The sequence below is a fragment of the Dromaius novaehollandiae genome, chromosome 9, assembly GCF_036370855.1.
Source record: "Dromaius novaehollandiae isolate bDroNov1 chromosome 9, bDroNov1.hap1, whole genome shotgun sequence".
In the NCBI taxonomy this organism is placed as follows: Eukaryota; Metazoa; Chordata; class Aves; order Casuariiformes; family Dromaiidae; genus Dromaius; species Dromaius novaehollandiae.
The window spans coordinates 636447-651003 of NC_088106.1; the positions used below are offsets into that span (position 1 = coordinate 636447).

At 39.5% G+C, this 14557-nt stretch overlaps 1 protein-coding gene and 1 long non-coding RNA gene across 2 annotated transcripts; one reads left to right on the top strand and one right to left on the bottom strand.

Moving 5' to 3' along the window:
• Positions 1-3912: 3912 nt before the first annotated feature.
• On the bottom strand, positions 3913-7588 carry LOC135329143 (uncharacterized). The gene is made up of 2 exons (XR_010390353.1): positions 7141-7588; positions 3913-5442 (listed from the first exon to the last, which is right to left on the bottom strand). It is a non-coding gene; the product is annotated as an uncharacterized LOC135329143 (long non-coding RNA).
• A 232-nt stretch (positions 7589-7820) lies between these two features.
• On the top strand, positions 7821-13168 carry LOC112989111 (tubulin alpha-3 chain). Its single transcript, XM_026110030.2, has 5 exons — positions 7821-7942; positions 9433-9655; positions 10191-10339; positions 11198-11878; positions 12831-13168. The coding sequence occupies exons 1-5, from the start codon at positions 7940-7942 to the stop codon at positions 13125-13127; spliced, it is 1353 nt and encodes a 450-aa protein (XP_025965815.1). The 5' UTR covers positions 7821-7939; the 3' UTR covers positions 13128-13168.
• The last annotated feature ends 1389 nt before the right edge of the window (positions 13169-14557 follow it).

The window sequence follows — 14557 nt, forward strand, 5'->3', positions numbered from 1 at the left end:
TAGTTTTGAGAGGGAGTTATTCCATCTTTTAGAAGCTGATTTTAATTTCAGTCTACAGAGATCTTTCAAATAAAAGTGTTGTTTTCCAAGCAAGATCTTGTTCTTGAAGTTACTGACAAATTCTCACAGATTTGGTGATGTAAGATGGAATTTTAAATCTGTCCACGCACCTCTGTTTTTGGTCACTGCAAATTTTCAGGTCACAAATACTGAAATAAAATTTCTACTATAACTTTTACAATAAAGCTATATATTTACAAAGAAAAGTATAAGACAACTAGGATTCTAAAAAACTAATTAGACTTTTTTGACAAAATTGATGGACTATTCTCTCATAAGAATTTGCAGATTCATCAAACCCAGAAGTGACAGTTTATTCACAGTAGTTTTCCAACAGAATTTCTTTTACAAACCAGACTAGTTCCTTTCGCTTCCCAACTCTTTGGCAATCCATGCTGCAGACTGAAGGGAATCCTGCTCTTGGACAAACCAGGAGACCATCAAGGGTAGCAGAGTCTAATACTGTGTTCCAGCATCCACAGGCCACAAAAACCCACAACAAAGAATGTCTTGCAGTCAGAATACTATGACTTACACAGTTCACTGCTCTCTCCAGACATTTAAGATTGCTTCACATTCAAACAAAAACAATTTTAAGTATCAAAAGTCCTTCAGAAACAAAGTCTTCTTCATTCATTCATATTATCCCCATACTACTTCCTTATGCTTTCCCCCTCTCACCCCTCACTGTAAATTCTCCTGTCTTTCATACTAAGCTTGCAAGATTTTTGTTGTCTGCTCTTGAACAGACCAGAAACAAAGACCTAGACATCTATAAAATCACAGCATACTTCAGTCTGGTTATTTTCTAGTCTGGTATGATCAATATGGCTGAGAACACCATGAAGGTCAGCACACACTGCAAAGGGTTAGGTACAGCAGTTTGTTATGTTTTCAAAATGACTATTTTCTTCATCAGGAGTTTAGTAACTACATACAAAACATTCTGCAGTGATCAGACATCAAGTCCTTTCTGTTTTTTTTTTTTAAAGGGAAATCTTATTGTAATTTCTCTTGAACAATACATGAACAAAACTGATTCCAAAGTCCCTCTTAGAGGCTCTGAACTACAGCCTGTATTTTGAGAGCTTACTTCCAGACTCATTTCAAAAACTGAAAGTAGCAGTGGCTAGAGAAAAAAATCATTATATTATTCAGATCAACGTGTTATTTGCAGGCTAGTTTTTGGCATGAAGCAATACAATCCAGGCATCATGCAAATCAAATATACAATCTTCTGAACTGTTCACTTGCACATTGTAATAAACAAGAACATTGTAATAAATTAGGCCTCTCACCTCTCCCTTTGGCAACACTAAACATTTTTTGCGTCATTACCACAAGATGACACTGCTGCACAGTTTTGGGTTTTTTTTTTTCCCCCTTCTCCTCTGCCTGTCATTGCTAGATATTTAAGATAACCACCACTGAAGAAAGATTTGTGTCCATGAAGAGTCAGGGTCAGAAGTCCCCCTGAGCTGACAAGACCTATCAGACTAAGATGGTTAAAATGTACCAGAATTTCAGCAGCTGAGAGTATATGAAAAAATCTGACATGTATACAGAGGATGGCAGACAGACCTGAACACATTCAAGTCAGTCAGTGGTAAATGGGTAATTCTATCATTTACATTTAAATGCTATTCTGGCATGTATCTGCACAACTCTTTTCAGCAGAGAGAGGAATTAACAGTACTGCAAAGAGTTTTGCCAGTAAAATTTGTAATAGGGTTTTATGTGCAACTCCAGACACCAAAGTTCATGGCAATTAAGTTTGATCCATTTCAATGAGGCAGTGATAAGGGAGGAAGACTGTGCATTACAAGAGGCTTAAAATTGTCTACTAAGACTAAAAGGAAAAGGATTATATGACCTAATAAAAATTGTTCACGCAAGCAAAAATGGCCATAGCTAGGCATAAATACATTTAGACCATAGATAAGAAAGGATACTTGCAAGAATAGTTGGGTTCTAGGACATTTTCTTCCAATAGAAATGTCCCCCCCCCCTCCCCCCAAAAAAGCTATGTTTAAGATGAAACTTGATTAATTTAGAATAGGAATTTGATGACATAGCTGCCTCTGTCAGCAGGGGACTGTGGTCAGTAAGTCAGTATCAACAACAGACTGGCAACTTTTTAAAAAAACAAACTCACATAATTTGATACTCCTTGCTAGTCAATGGTCTGAAGATGCAGGAAGGAACAGATTTGGAGCCTTGAGACAGTGTGTGAAGTAGATTTATGGATTATTATGGGAGGAAACAGTGGGGATCTCTAGGGTATAGGAGTGCTCAGTGTCTAAATCATCCTCTGGAAGAGCTTTTCTCTTTTTGCACTGCTTACAGGAGGAGCTTAGAACAGTTGATCATAAATGCATTGCTCTAATAAGTGTATGGAAGCTACGTGGATTGAACAGGGGCCTCTGTCCTGGTTCTGACGCAAACCAGCTTCAAACAGTTATTTTGGGTGGGTAATTGAGGATATAAATAGCAACCGTCTGTCCCTAATACAGTCATGCATCCCCAGCTAAAGAAAAGATGCTCTTATTACGAGAGCTTTAAAAGCAAACAAGTTACCCAGCTAATCTGCTCTTACGAAACTATAAGGGTGGCACTATTCATCTTTCAGGTTTTTGTCATCTAATGTTTTCCATTATATTTATCTTAAAAAAACAAAACAAAAAAAACCCACTGCAGTTAGACACACATCAGCTTAGATTGCTACTTAATGTGACTTAGCATCACTCCACTGGCTTCAATGAAATGATAACAATTTCTTCATCTTACTTGTTACCTGTTCTTATTAAAAGCAAATCTGTCTTTTGCATTTTTGGGAGATTTTTTTGGATAAAAGTAAAAAGATAAACTGTCATTTTGCTTTTGGTGAAAAGAGCATGTGGTAGACTGATGTTAGTTAGCAGATGTTTCTGTTCACAGATGTGCGGTACAGTTACTCTAGGTGGAATCCCATTTGTAGCAGTCTCTCTAAAGTCTGCTTTATTGTAAATAATACTATAATTTTATACAGCTTAACATAAACAATAATTTAAAAGCTCTAGTTTTAGTCTACTTTACCTACTATTTTACCTACTATTTCTGGTAAAAGTTAAGAAAGGGAAATTCAGTGTTCTCCTTATTTTGCAGTAAAAATATATGCAGAAATTCAGTGATTAGCATTGTAAACATAGCAAAGTTATTAGAGATTTTTTTTTGCAATTTTAGACTTAACACAGGTTTTACTGCTAATTAGTGCACAGAGTAACTTGTTTTACCTGTTGACTAAAAAGTCAGTGTAGTATGAGATGTCTAGGAATTAATAAATAATGTAAACACTGTTAATAGTATTAATAATATTTTATCAATGTAAGATGGAATGCATTTTAAAGACTAAATTAATATTTACTCTGTCATCCTAATGCAGTGGAGAATAAAGGAGTAGCAATTTTCTTACCATTATTGCAAAGAAAATACTCCACTGCGAAGGAACAGATAACGAATACTGGATTTTAAGGGCCATCAATTACTCCCTAGTATTTCATATGTGACAAGGAAGCTTGATGAACAAACAACAAAAAAGTTAAGATTGATAAACTCACCGAAAGTGTTGTCACCAGCCAGGAAGTCATTGGAAACGACGAAACCCCAGGAATCATCGTGTGCTAAGAATTACATCTGGGTAACTTTCACCCTATCTGATTTTAATCCCTATCCCATCTTGGTCTGACCCCAAAGTCCCATTTACTTAAGAAGAGTAAGCAATAGCTTTCATTATTGCCTCCAAATGACTGTATGATAATTTACACCATTACAGGGATAATAAACAGACAAAATAGTAAGAAAAGTGAAAATGTGTAAAAAGAAGTTTTAAATTTAATGTGAAAGGACTGAGGAGAAGGGAAGAAAAATCTTAATCAAAACATCTGAAGACCCTCAACAGGCCTATTAAAACAATTTTGTATAAACAAAGTTTAACATATTGCCTCTTCAAAGCTTGCTTCCAGTCTTGCACACACTTAGGGGCCAATCAGTGGCACATTTAAAGTATTCTCTGCCATTTATACTGTAAACCACCCTCATTTAAAGTTACATCCATAACTTCTTTAGAAAAGCTATCCACAGAAAGACATACAAGATACCTGATTGTTTTCTAATAATCCAACGCAATCTTATATTATTAATTTTGATTTTAATATATTAAAAGCAAAACAGAACATAGCAAAACCTCAATTTCAGTAGTTCATTCATAAATAGAAAATTCCAAAGATAAAAAGGACAAACTGTTCACATATAAAACAGCATTCCCCCATCTTTTTTTTTTTTTGTTTTTGGAACTAATTACAAGATTGCACTTAGCCTTAACACTCAAGAGTTGGTTCAAAATTTCTCAGCAGTATAGGCAACATATCATTTTGCCTGTATTCCTTCCAGAAAAAGAGAAGGGATGGAACGGGGACAAAGAGCAATAGGGACAAGTCTAGGAGACTTGGGCTAGCTGCTCCAAAGAAAAGATGCTTTAAAGGAAAGGTGCAAATATTGCTGCTGCTGAGTGGTGCCACCTCTCTCTCAGAAAGGGCCACTGCCAAAAACCTGACCCTTTCCAGCCTGGTTTTCCAGGCTTTGTGTGACCATAGGTAGGACTTTACCTAAGAAACTGCCCACTCTACCTACAGTTAGAACTCACCATTCTGATATAATCTTTATGTAAATTAACTCATATACAGACTTTTTGACTAGCTGAGAAATTTTTATCAACCTTTGTATTTCAAAATGGAGCTGCAAGTCATAATAAAAAGCAAGGACTGTGGTGGATTTACGTCATAATCAGTTGGACTTGTAAGGTATCTGGCACCTTTAAAAGTGAGGAGAACTAACAAATTTTAAATGCCAAAGTGAGCATATTTCCAGATGCTCTGAGTGTTTCTGGAACTATGACTTCGACCATTTTAGTAATGATGAGCTTATAAACCAGCTCATATTCTTGGGCTAGTAAAGACTTAACACTATCTATCTATATACACATATTTTTAATGTAACACATTTAACTTTTCATTAGCTAGAATAGTATGCTGTAGCTGTCATTTAAAAATCTGAATTAAAGCTAACACACTACATCAGGCTTATTTGGTAAGGTAAAAATGCAACAAAAGATGAACTACTTCATCCAAATGCATGTGACAATTTATAACTGCTGATATTTTGTTCTCTCAACACGGAAGTTTTGCAGAAAATGGCAGAAAAAAATTAAAATAGACTGCCTGGAATACACAGAGGAAAAAAGTATTACTTAAAGCCTGCAATAGACTTTTAATTTATTTATCATTATGGACCATGAAGAGGATGCACATCATCACAATGTCAGAAGTATCTTCAGAGCCAGGAACCCTGAATATTATAAAGTACCAAGGAACTCAGTTAGTGCCAGCCCAAACGTTAGTTATATTATTAAGCACAAACTAAGTACACAGAAATAACTGTAACACAATTTCTTTTTCTGGTGCCATCTCTCATGGTACAGGTACATGAGGATTTGAAGCACCTAGCAATTAAGAAACTGCCACAGTCTGGCTCCATCTTAAATTTAACACACAAGGCATCCACATGCACCCAGAAAAAAAATGCAGAATCTAGGCAGCCAACTGCAAGCTCTCATGGCTATAAAGGATCACAAAATAAATCAAACTATCTTAAACAGAGTCCTTAGCCACATTGCTAAAGTTAAGCTTCAGGATGGATGAAGCATCAACACCATTGATAGAGTTAAATTCTCTTTTATCGTGGCAATCTTCATCACAGCCCTAGGACTTCCAGAATCAAGCAATGCACCCAGAACTTAAAATTTTCTGTTGTATACCTTAAATTAACCTGAACACTAAGCTTAAGTCAAATCTTAACCACAAACTAGGTCATCATTAGCATAGAATTAATTTGGCTTTGCAAGCCTCTTCTTGACAGTAACCTTAAAGATTCCACAACACAAGAAGCTGTTCAGCCTCTTTTATCGCTAACTCTGGTGTTAGTGACGAGCTGGTATTTAGTCTCATCCCAAGAATAAACCCACACATATAATTATATCCTATTTGCTCAATCCTAATCCGCTGGGTATTACAGAACTGAGCAATAAACCAACCTAATCCACAACCTAACCAGAGATACGAAGTTTCTTTTTATATATTATAAAATATATATATATAAAAAAGAGAGCAAGAGAGCATTTAAGTACCTGTATTTAAATTATATACCAAATCACATGTGTAAATGAAAGCAAGTCATGCCATAGATTTCCTCAGTTCAATTGTCCATAGCACTATTGACCCCCAAAAAACAACAGAAATTTAAAAATCACATTGTCAGGATCTTGAGTACAACCATGAAAAATCTGATCAGTAAGACTACAGCCATTTTTGCATCAGTTTCCAGATATGAACTGCTTTTCTAATAAGATTAAAAAAAAAAAAGAAGAAGAAAAGAAAAATCAAAGCACTAGCAGGTACCAGGCACTGATCTCAATTTTAAATTGTTTCTTTAGAGGCAGCTTTCGTAAGTGCAATCGGTTGCAAACTGCTTGCATTTGGCAGAGAAACAGACCTTACCAAGAATCTGAAATCAAGCCTTATGGGCAGATCCCTGAAGCAGGGAATATCTTTTGCTTAGCACAGAATTTTTTGAATATACAGCAAGAATATAGTTCACAAGAACGGAATGTGAATTGTTTGACATTTAAAATAAAATAACACTCTTTTTTCCCCCCATTTTTTACTTTCAGGCAACTGTCAGAACAAAATAAGTTTTCTTCTTCAACTTTCATTAACTTTGTCATATATAGAGATGATAATAACATCGACCAAATACTCCTATTGTATGAGACCATTAATACAGAATGCCCAGGTTAAAAATCAATGGTTGAAAGAAAAACAAAGGACTATTTAGACTGTAACACCTTCCTGTCCAATCTTGACTAAAAATGCATTAAAATAAATAAGTATTTCTAGCTATACTTTTTTCCCACGAGATCACTCTTGGACTATTAGGTAGAACTAGCATTACATGAAAATAATCTCTGCTCCTACTCCAGAAACTCACAATGCATTTATTGCCTTTTTCTGGACCAGTCTGATCCTCTGCTCCAGCCTCCTGCACCCACCAAGAACCTCCAGGCAGCGGCTGCCACGTGAAGAGGGGACACGCCGAACCCTGCGAAAGAAGCAAGTTTTGGCTGACACGACAAAGGCCTGTGGCGAGGCAGCTACTCCAGAAAGCAACTGAGCTTCTGCTCTGGACGCCCCGTTCCCGCTGCTAGAGGGGATTTCCAGGCTCTCAGACCGCCCCCGCCCCCGCGCCCAGACACCGCGTGCCGCTCCCCAGACAGACCGCAGCCTCCTCGCGGCCTCGCAAAGCCGGCCGCCGCCTCCAGCCGGAAGCCTTCGGGAGCGGTGCGAGCGCAGCCGCCCACGGCGGGCCCGCGCTGGGGCACCCACCACGGCACCCCCGGCGGAGAGCGGCCCGGCCGCACGCTGAGGCGACGCCACGCCACGCCACGCCGGCGCCTCAGGCTGCGCGAGGCCCCGCCTCCACCCCTCAGCACCAGCACGAGGCGCCCGCGCCCTCCCGCCCCGCGGAGCTCGAGCACCCCGCGCGCCGCCACAGCTCACGCGCCTGCGGGCGAGCACGTAACAAGCACCGCCCCACGTGGGGAGAAGACCACGCTCAGCTAATCAGAGGCCTCCGTTCTCCTCCGGACAGCTCGGGAAACAGCCAATGGGAAGGCAGGGCGCGCGGGCGTGAGGCGCGAGGCGGGTAGCCGTTGACAGTTGGTGCTGTTCGGCGGAGAGAAGCGGACGTCGTCTGGCGCAGCCGAAGCTCCTCACCTTATCAAGGCATCATGGTGGGGAATGGGATCCTCGCGGCTGGGGAGAGAAAGGGAATTTAGGACCGCATCTATTGCGGCAGGTCCGGGGAGTTTAGGATTGCATGTGCTGGAACGGGACTTGCAGGGAACACCTGTGAGGGGTCTCCGCGGCAACAGTAAGGGGGAAAGATTGTGGGAGAGGAGAGAAACTACTGTAAGAGTTAATAGTTCAGAAGTTAGGTGTAGAAACTGGTGGGTAGCTAGCGGGACGAGAGCATGTACAAAAGCAGCGAAGGGCTGTTAATGGCGTGCGCCGGCTGCACCGAGCAGTAGAAAAGGTCAGGAGCAGACTAAAACTTGACTCAAGTGTCAGAGAGACGACAGAAAATCGGATAGCATCCGCCAGTCAATCCAGTGCGCCTTCGGTTTGGTTGTCCTGGCTTTCAAACCTTGTGGGCGTTGTACGCAGCCAATCAGAGGAGAGGAGTCTGAGCGGCAGCCAATAACGTGGCGCCGCGTGGTGGCGAGAGGCGCAGTGCTGAAGTGAAGGGGCGAGATTGGTAGCCGAGGGTTGGCGCTTCTTCCTCAGGCTCTGAAAGTCGCGTGGTAGTAAGGACGGATACTGGAAATGGCAAGGTAGCAAGAAAGCTATGGAAACTTGGGACAGACTGGATAGCCATGGAAATGAGTGCGGTTAGTCTCACTGTCAAAAGACTTCTGACAAAACCACGATGGTGAGAATTAAAATATGGAATCGAGACAAGTTTTGATGAAGCTATAAAGAAAATGGGAAAGAGATATCCAAACACCCTACTTCTTCTTTTCAGCTTCCACTTTTTCCTAGATACATGGTAACAGGCAGCTAGAAGGCTGTTTCAGTCTCAGATGTTAGAAAAAAAGGATTTATTGAGAATAGATAAAACATACATGACGTACTTGCTTAGCTTCATCAGAGCTGATGAAAATGGGCAGATAACACTTGATTGGGACTCTGGGATGATTCAGCAGAGGAACCCAAAGACATACGGATTGTCAGTAACTAGATATCTCTGTGTTTATTTTAAAGGAAAACATACTAAGGGATCCTGTGCAGGGAAGGTTCTTACAATATTTATCCAATATATGATTTGGCAACAAATCAAAGAAGTTTTGGGTTACCATATAAAAGAAGTCTTCCAAAACTAAAGAAAGGTGAAAGAGTAGCTGGAATATCAAAGAAACAATATGCATCCAGCATGGTAAGGGATGAAGATACTGTTTTCATTCCATGTGCGTATAGAGAATATGCCATCTGTAAGACCCTCCAATTCTCAAAGCCATTGTCCAGGTCAACTGAGGTGAGTGGAGTCCTGCCAACAGCAGACAATTTGATCAGTGTAATTGCCACTTAGGACTAGCCAGAGAATACTGCAACAGAAGGGTAATGGTAATAAACCCCCACAGATAACTAGTTATTATTAGAGTCACATCTAGAAGACAGGTATCTCTGTACGTCATGTTATCGTTGTTCTGTTTTTAATTTGCAGCGTGAATGCATATCTATCCACGTTGGTCAGGCTGGGGTTCAGATTGGCAATGCATGTTGGGAATTGTATTGTCTTGAACATGGGATCCAGCCTGATGGTCAGATGCCCAGTGATAAAACTATTGGAGGTGGAGATGATTCATTTAACACTTTCTTCAGTGAGACAGGAGCTGGTAAACATGTTCCCAGAGCAGTATTTGTGGACCTTGAGCCAACTGTAGTTGGTATGTACCCAACATCAAAGATCTTTCATATAAAAGCACTAATTTCTCTACTTTTTTTTTTGTTTTGTTTTTCTGTTTGGAACACTATGGATTTTAAAAGACTTGTGTGTCTGCATGCTATTTGGACATTTGAGGATATCGTTATTTGGAAGAATGAAATAGTCTCTCTTTCTAAGGGTGACACTTGGAAAAAAGTAGAACTATTTTACAGCCTGTGGAAAATCCCTAAACTTTTGTATTCTTTACAGAGTTTGGTTTAATTTCTATTCAGAATCTTGTTTGTGCCTTTAATGTAGTTTCCTGAGTTACCTCCATGTTCCTGGATGCAAGCATCACCTTGCAAGCGCCTGATGTTCTCCTCTAAACAAAGGGGCTGAAGCTGTACCAACCTTTTACACTAGTCAGACAAGCTGCATATAGTCAGGGATACTGTCTATGTTTTATTTTGGCTTGTGGGCTTGCTTAATATGTAGTCACTAGGTAGCACAAAAAATTGAGCAGATCAGTTTATGTCCTGGTGTTTTGTTATTCATAGATGAAGTACGTACAGGCACATATAGGCAGTTATTCCATCCTGAACAGCTCATTACTGGGAAGGAAGATGCAGCTAATAATTATGCCAGAGGCCATTATACCATTGGAAAAGAGATTGTTGATCTAGTGCTAGATCGCATTCGCAAACTGGTAAGCATTTACACTGCAAGTCAGTATTTAAAATAACTGATACAGTTCTATAGCTATCTATAGTTATGGCTGTTTTTTTGCTTTCAAGCATAGGTAATTTTTTTAAAACTTGCTCTCCCTGCCCTCCCTCCGCCCTGAGTTAAATAATCATTCAGTCCATAAAACAGCTTTTTTAGGATCTGAAACATTATCTGAAGATATTTTAGGGATACCTCAGAAACATTATAAATCCCTTAAATGAGTGTAATCACATTGTTACACGCTAGTGTTTTGTTATTTTCAGCTTTAATCATGCTGTTATGCATCATGCAAAACATTTCCAGTACCTTAAACCTCAGGACTTAGTTGGATGTTTAACAATTTAAAATACTTTTCTAGTTTTTGTATTCTGACATCATATTGGGAGAAACTCATATGATGGTATGATTCAAAGTGAAAAAGTGATTGCCTGACTAGTTAAATTAATAAACATCAAGAAACTTGTTTACAACACTTTGATACTTGCTGCAATGTGGAATAGAATCTGTTTACATTCCCAAAGCTGTAACTGAACTATATTTTTTTTATAACTTATTACAGTGGGGTACAGCTGCTCCTGCTTACAGTAGTATTAAAATGACATCCATGATTAATTCAGCTTTTTAATATAAGGATATTAATATTCAGTAGAGGGTATAAAGAGGCACTGGCAGTTTTGAGTAAAAGGTATGCATCTTTCAAGGATGCTGGTATTTTTTTATTATAACAATATAGAATTAAGAAGAAACAAACAGTTTTGAATGTTTATTTTAATATCACCATTGCCAAAGTCATTAATAATATCTTCTTTTCTCCTACTTTTTTTTCATCCCGATATAGGCTGATCTGTGTACAGGGCTGCAAGGTTTCCTTATCTTTCACAGTTTTGGAGGAGGCACGGGTTCAGGGTTTGCATCTCTCCTCATGGAAAGGCTCTCTGTTGACTACGGCAAAAAATCTAAACTAGAGTTTGCGATTTATCCAGCACCACAGGTTTCCACTGCTGTGGTGGAACCCTACAACTCAATTCTAACTACCCACACAACATTGGAGCATTCAGACTGTGCTTTCATGGTAGATAATGAAGCCATTTACGATATATGTCGTCGCAACCTTGACATCGAGCGTCCTACTTACACCAATTTAAACCGACTTATTGGGCAAATTGTCTCATCCATCACAGCCTCACTGCGTTTCGATGGAGCCCTCAATGTAGATCTGACAGAGTTTCAGACCAACCTTGTTCCATATCCACGAATCCATTTTCCCCTGGCAACATATGCCCCTGTCATCTCTGCTGAAAAAGCGTATCATGAGCAGTTATCAGTGGCTGAGATTACCAATGCTTGTTTTGAACCAGCCAACCAGATGGTAAAATGTGACCCTCGTCACGGCAAGTATATGGCCTGCTGTATGCTATATAGAGGTGATGTTGTTCCCAAGGATGTTAATGCAGCTATCGCTACTATCAAGACTAAACGAACCATTCAGTTTGTGGATTGGTGCCCCACTGGATTCAAGGTACTTACATAACTTACACATTACCTAATGTTTGAAGTATTAGGAATTGCATAGTATTTGGAGGTAGCTGCCATTCTACAATGTCATAACGTCCTTGCTACTGAGCTGCTTAGATTTCAGATTACATTTTTAAGCATAAAATTAAGATATTGCAACACAAATGAAAATTCCTTATCAAGTTAATGAAAACCCTAGCTTTTATAGGGATAGGCAATATGGAGTATCTGAAAGCAATTTACAGACAGATGACTACTGAAAAATTATACCATAATTTTCTACTTTATAAACCTTAAAAAAACTTAATTATGTATAGAGGAAGTGTAAATAACCCTCAAGCAACTGTAGAAACACTGTATTGAATAATCTGAGTAGTACTTCAGTGCAGTAACTTTCCAAAACACTTAATAGATGCTTTAAAATGACAGATGCTGCTAACTGCCAGATCTGTATTCCAGTGACTGAAGTTCAGTGGGGCCTGGCTTCTACTGCTGGGGCAAGCCTGGTGTTTTTTGGTTTATTTTTTGTTGTTGGTTTTTTTAACATAGACTCCAATACGTAAACTTTTTACCAGATCAGTACCAGATTCTCCATCAAGGATTTTGTCCAGCTACTGTCCACACATTCAGGATTTGCAAAGACCAGATCTTTATGTTCTAATGAGAGTCCAGTAAGCTCTCACTTTCAGTAATTTCTTCCATGGTCCTTCCAGGCTCATTTTTGTGGCTTACACATCATAATCCGTAGAAAAAAAATTCTATAGATCAACCTATCCCACTTAATGCTAGCCCAATTTGACTTGATCCTGTAATTAGGATTTCATTAACTGTTTTGATGAAAAATAACGGTAAGTTGGTTTATTTGTTCATAACCATGGTGATTTTTCACTGATTACAGAAATAAGTCTTTAAGGATTAGCATTCATTGCAAAAGTTTTTATTTTCTTTTCTTGAAGGTGGGAATTAACTACCAGCCTCCAACTGTGGTGCCAGGTGGTGACCTTGCAAAGGTGCAGCGAGCTGTGTGTATGCTGAGTAATACAACTGCTATTGCTGAAGCATGGGCTCGTCTTGACCATAAATTTGATCTCATGTATGCTAAGCGTGCCTTTGTACATTGGTATGTTGGAGAAGGAATGGAGGAGGGAGAATTTTCTGAGGCCCGGGAAGATCTGGCTGCCCTTGAAAAAGATTATGAAGAAGTTGGGGTAGATTCGGTGGAAGCAGAGGCGGAAGAAGGGGAAGAATATTAAGAAAACTGAAGTCTGAAAACGTATTTCAAAAAAAAAAAATTCAGACTCCTGTTCACTTGTTTGATTTTTTCAAATAAAGCTTTAAAGGTTCTACCTACTGTTCTATACTCACTAAGCCAGGGCCATTTGAAATTGTAACTTTTGGTGGCATCCAGTCATAGGCAAATCATAAAAGAAATCAGGAAGTTGTGTCCACGTTCTGTGATCCTGACATGTTCTGTAACATATTCTGCCTTCATTTTGCTTTCTCCCAAGCAGGAAACTGCTTCTACCTCAGGTTGTTTCAGGACTAGAACATTATTATTATTCCAGGCCCATCTACACAATACGGAGGAACCTGATCTCTTACATTCTCCCACTGAGGCTGGCTTCACAGAAAACTTCAGTAAAAATTTCCAAAGTTACTTAACTACCACTGAATAATAATGCTGTACACAAGTAATTAATTTGCTTGACTGTAGTTGTGGCATATGCCCTTGCACTTATGCACTGAACTAGCACTTACTACCAGATTACTTGCTAACAACGTAAAACCTGCCATTTTCAAAAGAAAAAATAGGACACATTACGCACAAAAAAGTAAATTTTCCACATTTGATTTCCTTTTGATGAAAGCAAAAATAAGATCTAACATCTGCTTTAAAAACACCCTAGCCATTTTAAAAGTTCCTGCATTAGCCTATTAGAACTACTTTATGAATATTCTTTAATGGTATAATTCAATGTAATACAGCTTTATAGACATTTGTGAAACTGAATTCATAGGACAGTCAGCTCAGGTAAAGACTGGTGATCCACTTGCTTAGAATTGTTTAGTTCTGAATCCTGAAAAGGAGAAAAAAGTTTCTACATATTCTATAAAACTAGAAGGGGAAGCACAATTTCAAAGTGTGATTTTTGACTCTACATATGCTAATGATACCCAGAGAGAAATTATTTTCAGAAGTGCTTGTAACTAGCATTAGTATAGCATCCTATGTATGTACAGTTTGTGAAGTTCTAAAGAAAGAATTAGTGTTTTTTAAACCAAAAATGGCTTTGTTTTTGCATCTAGGATACTGAAGGATCCCAGACCACAGCAGCCTGTGCTCAGCACGCTGCCACTTGCAGCAGCCATGCCAAGCCTGAGCCCTGCTCTGAGTCACCTTTCTCTCCCATCCCAAGGGGACCGACTCTGAATGCAGACCTCTGTCCCCACAACATTCAGCAGCAACCTCTCTTTATTCCCAAGGCCTCACTCATTTCACCCTAGCCCTTCACTCGGAAGTCACGCAGCGCTAGAAGCTGCTAGCTGCATATGGAGCAGGGCACTCCGCGCGATGCGGGAGGGCTCCTGAAAGCGGTAACAGTACGGAGGTCACAAACTGCACAGAAGGCTTCCACCCCGGCTACGCAGAGCAACGCGCCCGCGCCCCGCCCCTGAGGGAGCG